Source organism: Arachis hypogaea, chromosome 1 (genome assembly GCF_003086295.3).
Source record: "Arachis hypogaea cultivar Tifrunner chromosome 1, arahy.Tifrunner.gnm2.J5K5, whole genome shotgun sequence".
In the NCBI taxonomy this organism is placed as follows: domain Eukaryota; kingdom Viridiplantae; phylum Streptophyta; class Magnoliopsida; order Fabales; family Fabaceae; genus Arachis; species Arachis hypogaea.
In genome coordinates, this window is record NC_092036.1 from 3,439,014 (window position 1) to 3,462,082 (window position 23,069).

The window sequence follows — 23,069 nt, forward strand, 5'->3', positions numbered from 1 at the left end:
TTTTGTAAAAACTGACCGGAATTATATTAGGTTTTTACTCTGATGTATATATATTTGAACAAATATATTAAGTTGATTTTCAAGTATATAAAAATATAGATCAAACAAGCGATGTAGATCACCCATCTCCTTTTCCGTGAAGTAGTTTACAAGACCTAAAATTCTATGTCTTCGAATGTATCCAAAAGTCTGGCTACTGTGAAAAGAGATGCTAAATAATTTAATTCAGAAGTTTTTTGCAACATATTTGTTACAAAAAGGGAGTTAGAGCAAAATATTAACATAGTCCAAATTTTTTTGGAGTATTGTGATGACCCTCGTTTGAGAAAAGAAGAAAAGTGACTTCAACAAGAGATAAATTCTGTCCTCTTAAGAGAGGAGATTTACTAGTACAAAAAATATAGGAAAATGGGTCAAGTTCGGAGGCAGAAATGCAAGCTTCTTTCACCTTCAAACCATTGTCAGAAGGAAAAGAAATAAGATCCACAACTTTATGTTAGAAGATTGAACTTGGTCGAATGACGAAGGTTCCCTAATAAAGGAAGCTAATAATTTTTTTAGAAACTTTTTTATTCTAGAGAGGAAGTGGATTTTGGCAGTCTTGACAGGGTTCTCCTGCTGCAGCTTAGTCAAGAGGCTTGCAAATTTCTCTCTAAACCAGTTTCAATTGAGGAGGTGAGGAGGACTGTTATGGAGATGAACTCTTTTAAAGCTCCTGGACAAGATGTCTTCCAAGCTATTTTTCTTTAAGAATTACAGAGACGTAGTTGGACAGGATGTTTGGAAGATTGTGTGTAAAATTTTTGAAGGAGAAGTATTAGAAGCTTCTTTTTTTGAGACCTTTATTGTTCTAATCCCGAAATTGGACAGGTCAACAATCATGAAAGAATTTAGGCCTATAAACCTATGTAATATCATATACAAAATTTTCACTAAGGTCCTTATTAATCGTTTTTGCCCTTTTCTTATGGAGGTAATTGGTCCCCTTCAAGGGAGATTTATTACGGGGAGAGAAACGAGCGAGAATATCATCATTGCGGAAGAGATTCTTAATTTTATGGGCAAGACCAAGTCCAAGAAAGGTATTGTTGCTTTTAAAATTGACTTAGAGAAGGTATATGATAAGATGGATTGGAGATTTCTCCAATATACTCTTATAGGTTTTGGCTTTTCTCAGAACATAACTAGCCTGATCATGAGGTACGTATGCTCTTCTTCTCTTTCAACCCTAAAGAATGGTGATTGGTGAGAGGTTACAGAACTTTAATCCTCAGAGCGGGCTGAGGCAAGGTGACCCTCTGTTTACGTACCTCTTCGTTATGTGTATGAAAATATTGACGTGCCTTATCTCTCACTATGTTTCTAATGGCTCTTGGGCCCTATTATCATCTCCAAAAGGGGGCTTAGGATTTCACATCTTATGTTTGTTGACGACCTTCTCTTTTTCTGCAAAGCAACAAGGTTGTAGGTTGAAATGATCATACAGGTTCTTGATCTCTTTACAAAGGTCTCCAGATTAAAAGTTAATTTGGCTAAATCTAAGGCTCAATGCTCTAAGCATATTACATAGTCGAGGAACGAGGCCTTGTCAGGAGTTTCTCAGGTTCACTTAACTTAGAACCTGGGCAGATATTTGAGAGTGAACACTGGCCATGATAGAGCAGCAAAAAAGATGGTGCAGAAGGTTATTAACAAGGTCCAAGGGAGGTTAGTTAGCTGAAAAAGTAGACTGCTTAATAAGGCAGGAAGGTTATGTTTGATTAAGTCGGTGTTGACTTCCATTCCAGTATATAATATGCAAGTAGCCTTCTTTCCCTCTTATACTTTTGAAAAAATTGATTCGATGATGCGGCAATTCCTTTGAAAGGGTCAGATTGATGGGAGGGGACTACCCCTTGTGAATTGGACTAAGGTTGTGGCTCCGAGAAAATATGGAGGCCTAAAGGTGAGAGACTCTAAGTGTGTTAACATTGCCCTTCTGAAAAAATTTGTTTGAAAACTTTTTCACTGCAAAAAGAAATTATAGGTACAACTCCTGACTAACAAGTATCTGTCTACTGGAAAAGATTTTGTGGATATTATTGGGGCTTCTTATGTTTAGAAAAGTGTGATAAAGACGTTCAAAAGCTTGAAAGATGGCTTTGCGTGGTGTTGTGATACTTCGGATCAGTCATTGTGGTTTGACCAATGGGTTTCTTTGGGTAAGCTTGCAGACTTATTTCCTTATGTTCATATAACTGACCTTCACCTTTCTCTTGATGATGTTATTTACAATAGTTGATGGGATCTTAGTAAGCTTTATTCTCCTCTTCTTCATCATATCCGTTTATTCCTGATTGAGTTGTCTGTTCCTGGTAACATCCATTATGGTGGGTTTGGGCTGATGTCTCAACAAAAGAGTACTCTTTTAGAAGTGGATATATTTGGCTAGCGAATAGGAAATTCCAATAGGATGAAAGCGAAGACTGAAATTGGTTATGGAAGACTTTCATACCGGAGAAGATCAAGTTGTTCTGGCTTTCTCTTCATAATGTTGTCCCTATTGACACGTTCCGATTCAAGCGCAAGTTAACATCTAGTGATATTTGTAAGAGGTGTAGTATCCATTTTGAATCAATTTTGCATTATTTTAGAGATTGTGATGTGGCCAAAGCAGTTTGGAATATCCTCGACTCTACGTTCATTGAGACTAGAGGATCGTCCGATTTAGCTCCTTGGCTTAAACAGGGCATATCGAGCAAGGACTGCATCTTTGTATCAGGAATATGGTGGATATGGAGGCATCGATGTCATGAAGTTTTTAACTCGGATGAAGCTTGATCCGATAAGAAAGTGGCGATGCCAACTAGAAATATGAGCTTTGATCTTAGAAACTTTCATTAGAACTGATTTATCTATTCAGATATTAAGTAAAAATTTAAGTGGAGCATCCACCCAATGGCACTCTCAAGGTCTGCTGTGATGTTAGTGTTTTTTAGGGAGTCCTGGTTTTGGTTGTGTTCTGAGGGATAATAGAGTGAGATGGGTGCTGAGCCGTTCAGGTGCTCTTTTTTCTTGTCTATTTATTGTTGTGAGCTGTTGGTATTTTGGCAGGGGCTAATGTTAGCTTGAAAATCTAATTGCACGAGTGTTATTTGTGAAACAGACTCACTTGATGCTTATCTTATGTTGAGTAACATAACCAGCCATAAAACAAATGATAAGGAGAAGGATATTGTGTTATATTAAAGCTCCAAGATCTTTTATCCAAAGACGGAGAGGTTCAGTTCCATCTGATTCGAAGAGAAGCTAACAGTGTCACTAATTAATACAGGAGACTATTGGTTCTAGCTAATTTGGCTTAGCTTGTGTTTTGTTTTTTTTTTTTTTTATCTTTTCAGTTAACCAAAAAATCTAAACTCGTGTGTGTATGTACTGTACAACATTAATTATAAAAGATGTGGATCCTTACCTAGTTCAGTTCATAGGCCGGTCTATCACGTGAACCTAGGTTCCATGCATGGAATCAAAGGACATAGATACAAGAAAAAACTTGTGAATATGAACAAGTTGGCTTCTGCAATTAAGCATGCATATATGTGCAATATGTAATGTAACAAAAAAAAAAACATATAAATATGTGGAACATGTGAAATCCTTGCCATTGGTGGTTTCAGCACACGGCTTTCCCTATTGGCTATTGCTAATACTCATCTTTTCATGAGAAGAATGGTATAAGCTTCAGACTTTGAGTTGTTGTTGCTATTATTTATGATAAAAAAATATCTCGCCTGAAAATTGTTTTGGGGTAATTCATGTGAAGATTAGGTCACATGTTGACATATTGAATTATTTAGTATCTTTTCAATGCCTTTTCCACCAAATGTTTTTGTGTGTGTAAGAATAATGTGACTTTGTGTCCTTTCTGCTTTGAAATTTCAATCTCAAAGGAAAATGAGTATTCCTTATCGGTTGGTTACATTGATTATTCGTTTGTGTTAGGGTCATTCATCATGTATATCATGCATGTAACTCTCAGATTGATTTCTAACAATTTTTTTTCAGAAGTATAAATTTAGGATTTGGATCTTCTAAAGTTTGAATTTCGCTTTAGAAAGTAAAGTGTGATCTTTTATCTTTGAATAATTTCTCTTTCATATTTATTTTTGGTCCAACCCATAAAATCAATGGTGAAAGATCACACTTTACTCTCTAAAGTGAAATTCAAATTTTAGAGGATCTAAATCCATAAATTTAATCCTTCCTATTTATGAGCTAAAGAGACTAACATAAAAAAATTTTAAAAATTTCAGTTAATATTTATTTTGGTCTCTAAAATTAAGATTTGGTCTCAATATTTTTGTATAGTTATTCTTTATTATTCTATAAAATATTATATATAATATCAAGAATTTTATACATATATAAACTTAGATTTTTTATATTTGGCAATTTTTTTGTTTTGACTCATGTTATATTTGCATGAGATTATAAGATTTTGATTGATACTATACTTTTAATTTATACGTTATTTTATTATATATAATTTGATTATTTTAGTTGAATCATAATTGAAATTCTAAACTATTTTACCAGTAATATAGCGGTTTATTGAACGATTCAATTTTTAGAACCTTAATTATAGTGGTACTTAATTGAACTTTGTTATTAAAAACATTTTTACCCAAGCATTTCCAGAAACATTATTCTTACGCAAATATAGAGTGTCTGCCGTGCGATTTATATTGGTTTTGAAGGAAAAATTATTTCGATTTAAAATATATAATTTGTTGTGGTTTATATTAGATCAGTTTAATTTTATTTTTAAATTCAATCTAGTTCGATCCAAATTATTGCGATTTAGATTGGAATTATTCTGTTTTTGAAAAAAAATATAAATATATTTTTACTAAAAAATAAAAGAAATTTTAGGTTGATAAAATAAATAAATAAATAAATGTTATATTCCCAAAAAATACTTACTAAATAATAATAATACATGAATAAAATAAAAATGTATAATAAATTGAGCATATCAATGATATTATATATAAAATTTAAATTTATAATAAAATAATAATATTATATCTCATTTTACAATTTAGATTAAATTGGTTTCTTTTTAAAATGTAAATCCAAAATTTGATCTAATCATTTGCCAAAAAAAAATCTAATCTAATTCAAATTAATGAGTTTTGATGATTTTCAATTTAGAATAGATTGGATGAACCAATTTATTTGGATTCATTTAACTTTGAACATCTATACAGGGCTTATAACAGGATAAGGTAAAAAAAAAAAAAAAAGTAAGATTTAGACTTTTCCTAACCTTATTTGCAAATTTAAAAATTTTCTAAAATTCAACTTTTTTACCCACTGAAAAAGAATCTTTTAACTCATTATCTGCGTTCTAAAATTCTTAATCCAACCTTATTTGCAACAAAATCATTTTTTCAAATATAATATTTAATATTTCATAAACATACTAATAAAATAAAAAATACAAAATCAAATTTATTAAAATTGAAAGCAACAAAATAATAATAAAATTTACGTTATAATTACAAATAATATAATTATCAATCTATGATCAAGTTCTTTTTTATTAAAATTAAAAAAACACAAACAACAATAAAATCCTGGTCACTTTTTTTCCAATTCTAATTTGTTGTAACAACATTATCACTCTTCTCTAAACATGTACATATATATATATATATATATATATATATATATATATATATATATATATATATATATATATATATATATATTAGGAGTGTGAATGTTTGGATAAGATTTATTATAAACCCGCATCCCCGCGACAAATTTGTCGTTTCGCTCTCAATTCGATTAGCTACGAATCGAGTTGTCAATTCTAGCCAAATATATTGGGTCGGATTGTACGGATCGTATAGTTCGTTGGATTAGTATTATGAGTTCTATCCATACACAAATTTCATCGATTTGAGGTAGTCTAGTGGTTAATTTATTAATTGTTTAAATAAGTGTTAGAAATTTGAATCTCATCTTATATATACAGCAATTCATGAGTCAATAACAAATTCGAATTCAGATCAATGACAAATTAATTATTGGCCGATAAAACTAATGCATGAGAAACCAATAGAAAAAAAAAATTCCCTTCATCGTTGCTCTCTCTCGTACTAAATTAAAGTGACAATTCAACTCGCTTGCTGTTAACATGAAATTTGCAAATTTTAGGGCCATTTGTGATAAGGGAAAAAAGGATAAACAAAAGACAAAAATTCAAATAAATAAAAAGATACATTAAAATTGAATTAAAAACAAAAAGAAATAGATTAAAATTGAATAAAAATATAATCACTTTATTTTCTACTCAATTTCTTGACGCATTAAGAAAGAGATTCTTTAATCTAATTTATTCACATCATAGTTTTGGAATTAAATGAAGGAACTCCTCAACGTCTATTCAATTCTCCATACAACAAAAGAGGGACTCACTCTACCTCACTTGTCTACATAATGGTTTCATCATGAAACAAAAAAAAAGGAGAGTTTTCACATCTCTAATCACTAAAGATGTGTTTGGTAAACGTGTTGGGTAGGAGAGAAGTGCGTTTGAACTTCTTAAAAGTTTTACTTTTAATGTTTGGTAATTTTTGTCTTTTTGAACGCAGAAATGATTCTGCCCTTGAACTCAGAGAAGCTAAAATTTGTAGCTTATGCGTTTCACATTCATGGTTGCTTATCACCTTTGGAAAATTAGGTGAAAATTTTATTTCTTCTTTACCAACCATACTCTTCATTTTCTTCTGTATAAAGGATACCAATAACTATCCTTTACAGTAGTTATTTGTAGTTCTACAATAGTTCTTTGTAGTTCTTCTTGTTTCTTCATAGTTCTTAGTTACAACTTTTTTTTTCATCAAAATAGTTCAAATTTGTTTCAATTACTAGCAAATTGAATATTTTAATTTTTTTATCATTTTTAATACTTATTTTCATATTTTAATTTTTATATATTTTTTATTTTATTTTTTATTATATTTTTGTTTATATGATAAATATTTTTATATTATTTGTGTAGTGCTCTTTTATTCATACGACAAATGTTGTTGACTTTTTTATGATATTTTTATTATTTGTTGTTCATGTAAATTTTTTTCTATCCTTTCCTACATTGTATTTATGTTATGTATGAAATTTTTTATTTTTTATTTAATTTTATTATATTTTTTGTTCATATGATATATGTTGTTGGTTTTATAGAATTTTTATTATTTCTTATCTGTATGATTTTTTTTTCTATTCTTTGATTTACTCTATTTTTGTTTTGTATTAATTTTTTATTTATTCTGACTTTGTAAAATTTGTAATTATAATTATTATATACTATGTTTATTATCAAAATTTTGTATAATATAAATTATGATCTTATAAAAAGGACAAAATAAATAAAAAATTAATTATAAGTAATAATAGAGTCATAAATAATTAAAATTTATAATCCAAAATCATACTAAATTAAAGAGTAATGAGAGTACTAAAAAAATTATAGAATATTTTTTTTTTGTTTGATATTATAAAATTTATAATACTCTCTTTCATATTTTCATTTTTTATTGTATTTATTTTATTTATATGATAAATATTTTTTATATTATTTTTGTTAGTCTTCCGATTTTGCATGTATATAAAAAAAATTATTTAAATTGATGTCTCTTTTAGTAATTTTTAATCTAAAAGTGATTTTGAGTAGTATAATCCAAACAATATTTATTTTACTATAATCAATTTTGATATAAAGATTGCCAAACATAAACCAGGTTAACCTAAACTTACTTTTCATCAAAATCAATTTTATGCTAACTCCTGTTTGCAAACTGAAATCCAAATACACACTAAATGACTACTACTATAATTTATGAGGTATTTATAACTTCTTATTAGGTTAAAATAAAATAAAGAAAAATCCTAAGCAGATAACATAAAGTCTAGTTTAGTAACTAAGTAAACGAAATCAAAATACATCAAACTAAATTGAATATTCTAAAAATATAAATTAATAACTTTTAAATAATATTTAATATTTTTATATTGCTAACATTCGAAACACTTATCATTATAATCCTCTTCACAGAACATTCGTCATCGAATCTTATGTTGAAAAATTAGTGTATGAAAAGAACAGATATAACAAAGATGATTTTTGTTTTTTTTTTTGTATGATATATTTTTTTATTTTTTATTTTTTTAAATAATAAAATCAAGAAGATGACAAAACATTAATAAAACACAAACAAAAAAGATAAGGACGACAACAACATAAAAAAAAAGATGTGAGACACATTGAAATTTTATATTTTAGGACACAAGAAGAATAAATATAGATTAATAAAAATTAATCTAATACCTGAAATCTCATACTAAATAATATAGAATAGAGGATAAACAAAAAACAAGAACTCAAATTAAATAAAAAGATATATTAAAATTAAAACAAAAAATAAAGAAGATAGATTAAATACAAAAAAATATCAAAAAATTCTCAATCTAACTTATTTATTTTATAATTTAAAAACTAAATCGAATAAATTTCTCAATTTTTTATCCAAATCTTCAATACAATAAGAGAAATTTACTCAATTTTATTTATCTATATCATAATTTTATTATAAAACAAATAAAATTTTACACCTTTAATTATTGAATGCGACTATTATAATTATGAGATTTTTATAATATTTTATTAGATTAAATAAAAAACCTAAATTCATAATATAAAAATCTAATTAAATAACTAAATATTAAAATATATTAAATTAAATAAAATATTTTAAAAATACAAACTAATAATTTTTAAATAATATTTCTAAATAATTTTTGGTTTGGTGAACATTTGAAGGTGGTATGAAATTGGGTTTTCACTTTTTAGTGAAATCAATCCACAAGAGTGACCCAACTCGCTGATTCCATCCCCAGCCGGCGGTAATCCTGCGATCACTCCTTTAAGCACTCCCAATGGTCGCTGAATAGTGAGTCAGCACAAAGAAACCGAACCTCACAGAAAGCCTTCCAAGACCTTCTCTCTCTCTCTCTCGGCGTCACCATCACCAAAGACACAACGTTTCCGCCGTTAGAAACTAACGGCCTCTTTTCAGCCGACGTGTTCCCGCAAACCTACGCCGTTGCTCGGCCGATCATGTCTTCCGCGTCGCCGCCTCCATCAACCCCAGCCAAAGACGCGAACCTTCCGCAGCTAGAAACTTACCAACACTTTTCAGCCTGTGTGTTCCCTCAAAACTACGTCGTTTCGGGCTCGGTTATGCCGAGGTACGCGCTAAGCGTACTGTGCGAGAAGATGGACGGTGTAGGGTTGAGGAATTACCTTTTTGCCCATTTCAAGGACCGGATTAAGGTCCAGGCTGAGCTCCCAGGGGCGCTTCGATGCGCACCAGAACCTGGTAAGATGGTTCTAGAAGCTCTTCAAGGGTTCCACGGTGGTAGTGGGTTTAATGATGCGGAATTGAAGAAGGTGAGGAAGTGTTGCTTGATGCTGATGAAGCAGCTGAGGATCGCGAATGCGTGGTTGAGCTCAAAGACGAGGGAGAAGGCGTTGGAGGCGGCGAGGGAGTGGAAAGAAAGGTTGGTGGCCATAGATAGCGGCAATACTCTGGTTGCGTTGGGTTTTCTTCACTTGGTTGCAGCATTTGGTTTGGTTTCTGAGTTTATTTTGGATGAGCTTGTGGATTGCTCGTTGGGTGCTACGATTCATGAGGAGTTTCCGGAGCTGTGCCGGATCACCGGTTTGGCTGATAGAGTTCCTGGTAAGGCTGTTGGTTTATAATATTTGAGAATTTGATGTTCTATGCCATACTAATTGTTAGTGCCTTGGTTTATAATTTAGGATTTAGGGATAAAGATTTATGATTTAGGGTATAGATTTGAAGTTAGACAAAATAATTTTAAAAAAATTGACCGATGTTAGCTGAAAATAGTGTTATCTTGCTGTATTCCTGGTATTAATGTGTTACCATGTATTTGTTTTGCTTCCTAGAGCTTCTGACATGCATTCCTTCACCATTGGTTGGGTGTGAAACTTATATCGAATAGGTCTTGGACGAAATGATTGGACTTAAGGCCATAGTTTGGGTTGAGGGGTAGATGTTTTGCATATAAACATGGTGCAAAATACAAATGGTCTCTCCCTTGGGCTAATAGTAATAGCACCATTACTCATATACCTCTTCCATGCTAAGGGGAATGTTTTCTTAGTTGTTGTCTGGAAATCATATATTACTTGTTATATTGCCTATTAATCTCGTCCATCTCAACATATCTGGGTCTGTAACAGATTTTGTACATGGCACTAACATTTCTCTTCAATATATTGACCTTGATATGTTAATGTTTTCAACATTATCATCACAAGGTATATGTCTTCCCCTTTGCATGGTATTAGCATTGTCCATGATTTTAACTTACATTTAAAGATAACACCATTCTGATGGGGAAAAAAAAACTCGAAAATTTCTGTTACCTGCTTCATGCACACTCTATACCTTGTTTCCTATTAATTATTCAGCAGTTTTCTTAATTAAGTTTATATGGGTTACCAATTCAAGTTAATATTTCTTAACTTTAATCTTGAAGTGCATATGACTATACCATCTTAGAATACTAATTGCTTCAATTGATTTATGCATTTTGTAAAGCTCCATCGTACAAAGTAACTGTTGAAGATCTTTTTATTCCATTGGTGGAGCAACTAATTAGAGCTTCTGATAAAACTTCTTGGGTCCCTTTCTTCACCATTGGAAATTGGAAATGGAGTCTTGCACTGCTATTAACACTTTGCAGTGTAAGCAAGGTTTGATAAGGTTAATCAATGGGAGGTTTTCCTAATCCTCTGCCATTTAATGAAATCAGTTGGATAACTAGATTCATATTGTATATAAAAAAAAAGGAGTGAGAATGCAACCATAAAGCATAATCTGAGAGATGCCCAAAAAAAAAATTCCAAGTATTTGTCAATGAATGTAAAATCACTTAATTTTAATAAACTCGTTCATTTCCAAATTGATTTTGTGCAGAGCACTACTAACCTGCACAGAATGGTTAGGAGATTATCTTTTACACAAGCACATGGTCATGCTTACTTCCTAGAAGAGGTACTAACAGGGCAAGTAATTAGTTGAAAAATATAGTTTATTTTAATTTAAATCTTGTTATTCTATATTAGTATAGATTGACGTACACATGCATGCAGGGATAAAATGGTATTATTGTCTTGGATAAGCATGCACACAATCACACCAACACACACACACACACACACACACACACACACAGGTATCTTACTAGCGGTGCAAGTAATAAAGGGGAAAGTAATTTTGTTCAACCTATATCATGGCATTCTAGTTTTACATTGCTTTATAGATAAATTAACTCATGATTATAGGCATAATTCTAGTGTTACCCCAGACTATTATTAATAAGCCATTGCTTCTTTGTGCTTTGCAGATATTGTTCAGAAACTGATAAACAGGGGCAAACATATTCTGGCTGTCAAGTATGTTTTTGAGTTTAATCTTGTTGATAAGATCTCACCGGTTGCCATTTTGAAAGATTGTGTTGAGGAGTCTAAGGAACTTTCCAAAAGACTTACAGAGGAGGGAAAGACTCTGGTATGTCTTTGTGTGGGTGCACGCCCTACCACTCTTGATTGATAACCTAATTCATTCATAGTACCACTGCCCATATTTACTGAAAAATTGAGCTATCTTTTCAGATTGAGACTACAGCTAGAGAAATTCATGCACTGAAGTCTGTTATTAAGACTATTGAGTATCATAAACTCGAATCTGAATATCCGCGAGCTATAGTTGATCAGCGTATAGAGGAAGTGAGGAGGCACAAGTCAATGATAAAGAAGAAGTTAAAAATGAAGCGCCGCGCATGTGCACAGGCTTCTACTGCAAAGCTTCTGCTGCATCAACAACAACATCAGCCGCAGCAGCCACAGAGAAAGATGCAGATGCAGAGGCAGCAGCAAAGCGAATTTAAGCGCCCTCGAACTCAAACACCGAATGCAGTTGGTCATTCGGCTATCCAGAAAAATAATGTTAATGAAGGTGATTTAACAACGCACCAATACCAGTACTGTTGTGAAGAACCTCTTGTTCATTCATCAGTATGTTTATTTCAAGAACATCTAAATCCTTACATGAATTCAACAGCTGTGCAATTTGGCATGGTAGATCTTTCAGGTGGGCCTTATGGTAATATTCAATATTACCAACCTTATTACTCTCCTCAATGGTAAATCACTTGTCAATTTTGAATAAACTACCATTGCTACCCACGAAAGTTGAAAACACTAACACATATATCCATAGAAAAAGAAAATTAGGACCTGATAATATCCCGATTGAGGTTTGGAAGGGTCTTGGGGGAAAAGGCATCAACTGGTTAACCAAGCTTTTTAATGAGATTTTAAGGTCAAAGAAGATGCCTGATGAGTGGAGAAAGAGCACGTTGGTACCTATCTACAAGAATAAGGGGGATATACAAAGTTGCGGAAATTATAGAGGGATTAAGCTTATGAGTCATACTATGAAGTTATGGGAAAGGGTGATAGAACGGAGGTTGAGAAAAGAGACACAAGTAACAGAGAACCAATTTGGATTTATGCCAGACAGATCTACCACTGAAGCGATATACCTATTAAGAAGGATGATGGAGAGGTATCGTAGTAATAAAAGGGATCTACACATGGTGTTTATTGATTTGGAAAAAGCGTATGATAGGGTACCAAGGGAGGTCTTATGGAAGGTTTTAGAAAAGAGGAGAGTAAGGATCGCATATATTCGGGCAATTAAAGACATGTATGATGGGCCACAACTAGTGTGAAGACTCAAGGTGGTGTGACAGAGAAATTTCCTATTGGTATAGGATTACACCAGGGATCATCCTTAAGTCCATACCTTTTCACATTAGTCTTGGAAGTACTCACAGAGCACATCCAAGAGCCTGTGCCATGGTGCATGCTTTTTGCCGATGATATCGTCCTTATGGGAGAGTCAAGGGAAGACCTAAATAAGAAGTTGGAGTTATGGAGAGAAGCTCTAGAAGTGTATGGTCTGTGCATAAGCCGTAGCAAGACGGAATATATGGAATGTAAGTTCAGTCTGAGAAGGGAAAACTCCAATATAGAGGTGAAAATTGGAGAGAACACCTTACGAAAAGTTAAAAGTTTTAAGTATCTTGGGTGCATCATACAGGATAATGGAGAGATTGAACATGATGTAAATCATAGGATCCAAGCAGGTTGGTCAAAATGGCGGAGTGCATCTGGTTTTATATGCGACAAAAAAGTGCCTTTAAAACTTAAAGGTAAATTCTATCGCACCGCTATAAGACCGGCTATGCTGTATGGTACGGAGTGTTGGGCGGTTAAAGGAGAGCACGAACATAAGCTGAGTGTGGCAGAGATGAAGATGTTGAGATGGATGAGTGGTCACACGCGATTGGATAAAATAAGGAATGAAGATATAAGGGAGAGAGTTGGAGTAGCACCCATTGTGGAAAAGATGGTTGAATCGCGTCTCAGGTGGTTTGGACATGTGAGAAGAAGACCGATAGAACATCCAGTCAGGAGGGTGGATGAGATGGAAGATGGACAAAGGGCGAAAGGCAGAGGAAGACCTAAGAAGACCATCCATGAGGTGGTCAAACGAGATCTACATGTAAACGGTCTCTCTGTAGACATGATACATGACAGAGCACAATGGCGTCGTTTGATTCATGTAGCCGACCCCACTTAGTGGGACAAGGCTTTGTTGTTGTTGTTGTTGTTGTACCCATAAAACATGGGTTTTGTATAACATAATCATCCAAACACTAAAAAATCAGCTGAAAACTCCAAATTACTCTTATCATCACCACTACTACCATCATGCCCCCTCTCTCTCTCTTCGCATTCCCTTTTTCATTTTTCTCATTCCCACCCCTCTTCACAATGGACTTCCGCCACCGACCTCCCCCAACGCTATCGCAACGGCCAAGAGACTCGCAATCACAACCACTACACTTTACCCTCCACCTCCTAAGGCCTCCGATGCCTTCCCACTCCCGATCTGCTTCGCCGAGAAGCAAACCCCATCTCTGCCTCCAAAAACCTTGTACTTGCTGGACTGCTTGAAGCACTGTCGCGCGACCACCATCAGCTATAGCGACTTCAATTCACCAACCATCAGCATTGCCACGCGACATCCATCAGCCACAACGAGCCGACGTTGCAGAGCGCGAGGACGCGGTCTCTGACGGGGATTGGATTCTGTGGCTTCGCAAGAAGATTGGAGGAGAATTTTATCCACTGGTGGTTGTTGTCGTCGTGACTTTAACACCTAGTTCTGCAATGGTACCCTTCAAACCTTCATCTCTTCTCTCATTTTTTGTTGCCCCCTTCATCATTGTTGTTGATGTTGTTGGAGAATGTGGAAAGGAGCAGAGACGAAATGTTGGACTTGCACCCAGATTGAATTTGTGGTGTTGGATCCGTTTCTTCTGCAATGATGTGGTTGCGATGACTCAATTGGTTTTTGGTTCTTCTCCATTTGATGTGTTCTACTACTGTTGTTGGTGCCTCTGTTGTAACAACACGCATGTTTCAGAGAATAATGTGATGAACTGATGATGCAGATGATGACAAGGTAATTTGAGATTTTTAGGTGATTTTTCGGTGTTTGGATAATTTTGTTGTGCGGAACTGTTTTATGGGTACAAATAGTAATTTCCTTCTTTTAAGGGTAGATGTGTCAGCATTTTCAACTTTCATAGATAGAAATTATAATTTACTCTACTAAGAAATTGTTTGGTTTTTACTCTATTAAAACTACTTCTAGGTTAACTAAGCTCCATCTTTGTTGGTTTGGGGTTAGCAATCGTAATTTGATAGGATTTGGAATGCTAAACAGTTACGTGATTTTAGTTTCAATCAAGAATCTCTCTAGCAGGAGTTATTTACTGATTTATGTTAAAATGTACATATGTAATAGATAAATCAATTGAGAGAAAAAATTACACAAATGTCCTAAAGTGAAATTGGATACATGCATGTTTTGTTTGCATATTTATGCAAATCGAATCAATTGAATAGGTTGTTCAAAAATCTAGAAACTCTATCTTACTCTAAGAATAGGTTGTTCAAAAATCTAAACGAGCTACCTTTATTGAGATCAAAGAGAAGGTTCAGAGGAGGGTACAAGGTTGGTAGCGCAACCCTACAGAGTCTCATATCAGAAATCCATTCCATTCTAAATCAGTATTGGTGGGGAGAACATGGTAATGAGAGGCGTATGGCATGGGTGAGCTGGGATACTGTGACTAGACCAAAGGCTGAAGGAGAGCTGGGGCTCAAAGATCTCAAAGGAGTCAATTGGCAGGTAGGCCCCGAAACCACAATCAGCATTCTTCACTAACCATGGCTCCCTTTCACATTGGCCAGGAGCAAGCTCACATCCTCCAGAATCACAGGCTTTTCTAGGTTAAGGACCTGCAAACCCAACACAGAATGGAATCAGACACTGATTGAACAAGTCTTTCCTCTTGAAACAAGTCTCAAAATTCAATCAATCAAAATAGGAGATGAAGATAAAATTCAATGGGCCCTCAATAGTTGAAAGTGTTATGACGTAGCATCAGGATACCAAATCACATACCAGCAAAGGGTTCCGCCAGAGTCAGCAGCCTCTTCCACCGAAGCTCAAACCAGTATCTCTGAGCTTTCTTTCTTCAAACATTTCGTTTCTTTCCCTTTCTAAGCAACTTTACTCTTTTCGTTTTATTCTAGCAAGATTGTTTAATGCTAGAAAGTTTTTTGAGAGATCCCCAATCTTTCATTATTGTTGTTCGGGAATGGATTCTCTCCGTTGTGAAACAAAATTGAGAGTGTAAAGTGTGATTTTTAACTTTTTAGTATTTTTTTCTTATATTTATTTTTATCCCACTTATAAAATTAATGATGAAAAATCACATTTTACTTTTTTTAATTGTTAAAAAAAATTGAGAGAATTTATTCCCATTATTGTTCTATCCTATGACTCGGACCCATGCCACAGCTTTTTTTTTTGTTACTATTAAATAAATTCCTTATCTTTGAAGAAAAAAAAAACATAAATATTCTTTTTTAATTATACTAGCAGTGATTGTAAATGTATAATAAAATATGTTCTTCCACAATTACGTTGTCAGTGACCATAAAATTGAGATAAAAAAAAATTGTTTCTTACTTCGCAGAAAATAAGTATAAAATTTTGAGATAATGTACAAAAATATAAATCTTCTAAAATGAAGTAAAATAAAAAATAAAAAATAATTAATTTGTCAAATATTTTAAAAAATTAATAAAGCGCTCAACCACCCCCTCCCCCAAAGAAAAAATAACGAGAACCAATAGAACTATAGAAGATAGAAAAATTCACCTTAAGCATAAAACCATTCTTTTGAAAACTTACAGGAGTGGTCGATCAAACTGATTTAACCAAAAACTAGAGTTTAATTTTAATTTAATCTTTAAACAAACCATTTTTATCTAAGAACCGATGAATCGAAGAATAAAAAAGTTGACCGTAAACTAGTGAATTGGATTTAAGATGTAGGTTCTAAATCCTAAATCCTAATTATATACAATTTTTTGGATAGATTGTTTGTCTAAGCTTTATATAAAAGAAATAAAAAAATTAATATTTTTCGAATAATTTAAGAAATAAATAAATAAATAAATGTATACGTAACTTGTATCATCATGGAACTTGCGAATATTTTTGCTATCTCTAGTTTGTAACTAATAATAACTTGAGGGGTTTTTTTTTTCATGGTATTTTCTAGGCCAAAAGATTAAGAATTAAACTGTAGCGGATTTGAGTTTTATTTAAAGGTCTGTCGTTGGTCAATAAATTATTGCATGTACAAGATAAAATTCGAATGCCCAATACTTAAACGGTTGAGTAAATTGATTATTCGACCAATCCAAGTTGGTTACTTGAGGTGTTTAATTAACTCGGTTTGTTAATTATTTTTTTTATATGATTATATCAAAGCAAACACATCAATTGGAGTTTCACAAGTCAACGTGGCTTTACTTTGCTTTTATCGAAGCAGCAGGTATATATAAGGGACACATTCAAGATCAGAGCCATAGGTAGGAGAAAACAAATTATATTTAAAAAAAAAAGTTTAGAGTTGGATGGAGTCAGTAGGCAAAAGTAATAGGGAAATAGTTGTGGTGGTGACGATGTTTCTTTCAGTTTGTTTAGTGTGTTATTGCGATGGCAGTGTAATCGTATCGAAAGATGGGAACGGAGATTACAAAAGTGTGAGTGAAGCAATTAAGAATGCTCCAAAGTTGAGTGAAAGTGTTTACACCATTCATGTTCGAGCTGGTACTTATGAAGAGTATGTTGTTATTCATCATGACAAGACCAATATTAAGCTTGTTGGAGATGGTCCTCGCCACACTAAATTAGTTGCTTACCAAGGTTCCACCATAGGTATGTATTTTCATTTTATTTTTTTTATTTATTTATTTGCTCCCATCATTTCAACTTCAACAATTATTTAAAAAAAAAAAAAAAGATAAAAATTACTCATGATAGAATAGATTAGAATGAAGACTTAAAATTCAAATCAAACATGCATGAAAGAGTAACTACTAATTATGATACTACATTGTTTCCTTCCTTTTTTTTCTTCTTCTTCTCCTTATTCAGCTCTATGCTTACTATTTGTAATATTTTAATACAGTGGGAGCATATGTGATGATTCACCTAAAAAATCAATATGTAAATAAGACGGTGAAAATTTACATATAACTGGTTTTGTGTGAAGTTAATATTTAAAAATTATTAAATAATTTAATAAATTTAATTAAATCATCATTTAATAATTTTTAATTATCAATTTTATATAAAAATGATTGTACATAAATATTCAATTTGAATTTTGTGGTACAAATTGATGTGCGTACTGTCACTTAGGATTATTCAAATATATAAAATCCCCTATTGAAGTTCTTAGTATTTGATTTTTGGTATATATATATATATATATATATAATGTCTAATTTTTAATATACAATATACACAGTATTTTTAGATGCTTATACACGGACGAACTCATACTAGTAGAGAGAGTGACCTAGAAGAGAATCTGAATGCAATCAATGCATTAAACAATTTTTGCATGAAAAAAATGGCAGTCAGAGAGTAAAAAATATATGGCAAATTCTAGTATGTATATATTTTTAGCAATTATAATAATTATATAAGTATTGTTAAAATTAAAAATGTTTTTTAATAGTTTGATAATACGGTTTTTAGTAATATTTTTTTAAAGGCAATGCTAAATAATAAAAAAATGTTACCTTAATTTAAATATAATTATACTAGGTGTACACAAAATTAATCAATAAAATCAATTACTAACATAAAATATATATTAAATATAAATATATATTAAAAATAAATTAAACAATATATATATATATATTGATATTCATTTGAATAGTTTATTTTAATGTATAAATACTTTTTAAAATTTTAATAATATTTTTTGAAGTATTATAACTACTGTAATTAACCACCGTATACGCATACTAGAACGAGGATAAGGTGCGTCTGCAAGGCCTAGTTTGATTTTAGGGTTTTGTGATAATAAGTAATTCAATTAACTCCTCTTCTTTTAATCTTGAGTTTTTAAAGCCTTAATTTTTTGGTAACAATAAAAAGATAATGTAGGTCTAATGGAGGTATAAATGCTAAGGGTAATTTGGAGGGATGTTATACCCGCCTACCAAAAGTTTAAAGAATATTGAGATGATCATTTTAATTTTAAAATATAAAAAATTATAATTATAATTTTAATAATACTTATATAGTTATCTTAATTACTGTATTATAGTCCTATTAGAATCTATCAATTGACATTTATATTGCAATCTAATCTATCTATATACACAAAAGTTAATAAGCTATTCATACAGGTGGAAATTCAGATAAAGTCGACTTCATGTGAAGTTAATACTTCAAAATCGTTAGATAATTTAACTGATTTGATTAAATTTTCATCCAACGACTTTTAGGTATCAATTTCACGTAAACTCGACTTCATTCAAGGTATAGAAAACAAGTACATGCAACCCCAACTTAACAACTACCGTTAGACTAAGGAATTAACCTAACAACGATAACCTTTTCTTTTTTGTATTTTAAATTTGGGTAGTTGACAACCTACCACACAAATAATTGTAACCTACTTCGTCTTATCAGATATTGGTTGCCAACTTGCTAGCTGCTGAATTATTGATCGATCTACTTATATAGTAACTATACTTCTACAGTGATCTATATATATAGTGGCATCATCATGGTTAATAGACTTTAAAGTAGTATGGTTTCCATTATGTAAAAGTTAGAGCTTAATTTTGATATATGTTGATAATGTAAAATTTTTTATGTAGTCTTACCATTATATTTGTTTTTTGAATAATTATTGATATTATAATAAAAATAATTATTTTTAATAATGTGATATTATGTAATTAAATACACGTATAAAATTATTTTACACGTGTAGTACATCAAAATTAAATTTGTAAAATTTTATGTCTATAATAAACACATTTTTTTATCTTAAAAAAGAAAAGATTTGTGGACTTTAACTAATAATGTTCAAAAATAAAAAGAAATTAAAAAACAAAAAATTGAAAACCCTTTTTAGTCCTGAATTCTCATATATAAAATGTTTACATAATTTTGAATAAATTATTTTATTAATTTATATAATTTTATTAATTTTTTATTATTTAAAGTTTTTAATTAAATTTTTATATTAGATAAAAAAACAATCAACTAGTAACTAATCACCTTGGAGTTTACTCTTCTTTCTTGACAAAAGGAAGAAAACACGTTTTATTATGTATTTATAGAGTCGTAATTAACAGATTTTTAGTTAGCATATAACTAATTCTTATACTAATTATATAAAATCCAATCATTTATATGTATATTGGTTTTGTCATTTTAATATAAATATGAATTTAATTTTAATGTATTGACAATGTAAAACATTTTATTCTGTCATATAATTATATCTATTTTTTTATGATCATTCATATTGTTAATGTAAAAGATAGTTATTTTTATTGACATGCGTAAAATTATTTTATATTACACAATACATTAATATAACGCGTAAAAATAACTATCTTTCACATGAAACTGCGTATATAATCATCCAAAAGAACCAACATGATTTTTGGATAAAAGGTTTTAATTAAACTCATATTTAAATATATTATTTTATAAAAAAATGTTAAGTGAACAAATAACTTTTTTAACCACTAACCAAATTTTCTTTGCACTAAACTCTTAAAAGAGAAAAATGATTGAGTTGGCGTATGTAACTATGATCAGATATTCATGGAGAAGGGTTCATGGCGGAAAGCATAGCATTTGTGAACTCAGCGGGTCTAAAAGCAAGCGGAGCAGTAGCCGTACGCAACGAAGCAAACAACACCGTCTTCTACCGATGTTCCATCGACGGTTACCAGGACACTCTATGGGCAGTTTCCGGCCGGCAGTTCTACAAGAACTGCGACATCTACGGCACCGTCGACTTCATCTACGGCGCCGCCGCCGCCGTCTTCCAGGACTGCATGCTCTACGCCAGATACCGTGATCACGTGACATTCACCGCTCAGTCACGTGACGATCCAAATGACAATAACTCCGCCTTCACTTTCCAGAGATGCAACTTCACGATGTCTCCAGAAGATTCCATTTCGCATGCTAAGTCGGAGGTGCATGCGACTTTGGGCCGGCCATGGAGGCCGTACTCGACGGTGGCTATACTGCAGTGCTTTATTGACTCTATTGTTGGGCCCGCGGGCTGGGAAGAGATGCCAGGGCAGCCCACTGATAGGGTTACGTATGTGGAGTATGGGAATGTTGGGCCTGGAGCTGGTACGGACGGGAGAGTGAAGTGGCCTGGTGTTAGAGTGCTTCATCGACCAGCTGAAGCACAACGTTTCACTGCTTCCCATCTCTTGGATGCTGACTCCTGGATTCCATCCACTGGTGTTCCTTATGACAATGGATTCTAGTTAGTTAGTTAGTTAATTCTATTTTCTTTTACTACCCGCTTTTCTGTTCTTTCCTTCTCGTTTTGTATGTGCCTTTAATTATTTGTGCTTAATTATCTTCTCAACTGTAATATTAGTGTTTGCTATATTTACCCTTTTAATTCATCAGATCAATTGTGGATTTTATTGTGTGTTCGACAAAGAGCCAAACAATTAAAATGATTTTGTTTATATATATATATATATTTCATTGTATTTTTCGACTTGCAAGAGAATGACTAATCTATTGCGATATTAAACTCTATTTAAGGTATTTATATATTTTATAAATTAAAAATGTTAATCATGGCAAAAGTACTTAAGAAAAAAAAATACTTTTTTTTATATACCGACTCACTAGCTACTTAGCCTGGTTTAAAATAAGTAAAGTCCAACCAACAGATATTATCTGGATCAACACCTACCCAATCTCATAAAGGTCGGGAACGACGATGTTATACAAGCTTTACTTACCCGAATCAGTAATTAATCCCTACAATCTTTTTTACTCATCTAAAAAGGAGATCTCAACAACTTTCCTAACAAAAAGGAATGGTTATCCAGGCCACTATTAAAAATGAAATTACTCTAAAAAGTTGTTATTAACCTTACATATATAGCTATAAATATTCTGACACCCTCAGATATACTTCGAATCCAATCTACTAAAAACTAGTCTAAAATTTTTGCTAACTTAAGTATCGGAGTCCCTCGTAAATACCACCCCCACTTTCATCAAGACGTCGAATGACGACACCATAGCCGCAAAAGACATCGGACGAATCACCCAAAAGCATTCGAAATTCATGTTCAAACAAAAAACAATCCAATTTTAAGTAAACTTCAGAAGAACTCCTAATTCCAAAAGTATCGATTTTTGTTATTTCTATATAATTATTGTCAAGTATAGTTGTCTACTAATATAATCTTACAAGTAGCATTTCTCTTTTATGAAACTATAATCCCATCTTTTGAAGGTTGATATAATAACAGAAATTGTTGTAGGCTAGTGCGGTTTTCATACAGCATGTAAATGATCAGAAATTGCTATAGACAGTCACAGATTATGTTAATATATTCTCTAAGGTAATTCGCTGCATCCTGTAGCGAATTATACACATGTTTATAAATGGTATATGAGCAACAAGTATATTCTCTCTTATGTTGGGGTATATAGAATTTGTTTTGGTTTTTCGCTGGATCCTTTATTCGGGTAGGCCAAGAACTAATTCATCGTTATGACTAATCTATCGTCATGCACAAGATGAAATTTAAATCTTCAATACGAATTAATGAACTAATAACTAGACTAACTTAACTTAATTAATTTGTGACATGAATTAAAATTAAGTTATTTATTAAATTTTTTTATAATGGACTTACTACTTTAAACAAAAATAAAATAAATAAAATAAAAAAGTTCTAATCTAATCTACAAAATAAATTATTTTATTTCTATATTATTTATTTAGTTGGTACTTTTTTTTTTAATTTTTTTAAATTTAATTGTTAGGATTAATTTTTTTAATCCACATAGAAGTTAAGAATTTTACTAATAACATTGTGATATTAATAGCAGTAACATATTTAACTTAATCCTGAATAAGCTCCAAATTAAATAATTAACATATTTCATTTTGTCAAGTATTATATTTTCTTACATCTTAATATAAAAAAATAGAGAAATATTGATTTGATTGTTATATCAAAATAAAACCATTTAAAAAGTTTATACGATTTTTTTATCAAAATAAAACTATTTATAATAGGGATTTTTTTATATGTTACCACTTTATTTTTATTATTAAATTTATATTTAACATTGTGTGTGGTATAAAGTCTTAATTTTAATTCTATTTTTTTCACTTGTGATTTTGTTTTTATATAGCTTGCTATTTTTTTATAGTACAAGTTCTAGACCCCA

General features: G+C 31.7%; 2 protein-coding genes across 4 annotated transcripts; both read left to right on the forward strand.

Moving 5' to 3' along the window:
- Positions 1 to 8,857: 8,857 nt before the first annotated feature.
- LOC112790755 (FRIGIDA-like protein 2) lies at positions 8,858 to 16,009 on the forward strand. 3 transcript variants are annotated; one of them, XR_011881177.1, is made up of 4 exons: positions 8,858 to 9,791; positions 11,488 to 11,651; positions 11,756 to 14,678; positions 15,210 to 16,009. XR_011881177.1 is itself a non-coding variant. In XM_025833298.2 (3 exons), the coding sequence occupies exons 1-3, from the start codon at positions 9,167 to 9,169 to the stop codon at positions 12,287 to 12,289; spliced, it is 1,323 nt and encodes a 440-aa protein (XP_025689083.1). In that variant the 5' UTR covers positions 8,858 to 9,166; the 3' UTR covers positions 12,290 to 16,009. The 3 variants fall into 3 exon arrangements, 1 of the variants encoding a protein (XP_025689083.1); XR_011881178.1 differs by having other exon boundaries at positions 15,215 to 16,009; XM_025833298.2 differs by having other exon boundaries at positions 11,756 to 16,009.
- Positions 16,010 to 17,140: 1,131 nt separating this feature from the next.
- On the forward strand, positions 17,141 to 21,361 carry LOC112790769 (probable pectinesterase/pectinesterase inhibitor 39). Its single transcript, XM_025833316.3, has 2 exons — positions 17,141 to 17,516; positions 20,439 to 21,361. Exons 1-2 carry the CDS (start codon positions 17,213 to 17,215, stop codon positions 21,125 to 21,127), a joined length of 993 nt encoding a protein of 330 aa, XP_025689101.1. The 5' UTR covers positions 17,141 to 17,212; the 3' UTR covers positions 21,128 to 21,361.
- Positions 21,362 to 23,069: the final 1,708 nt, after the last annotated feature.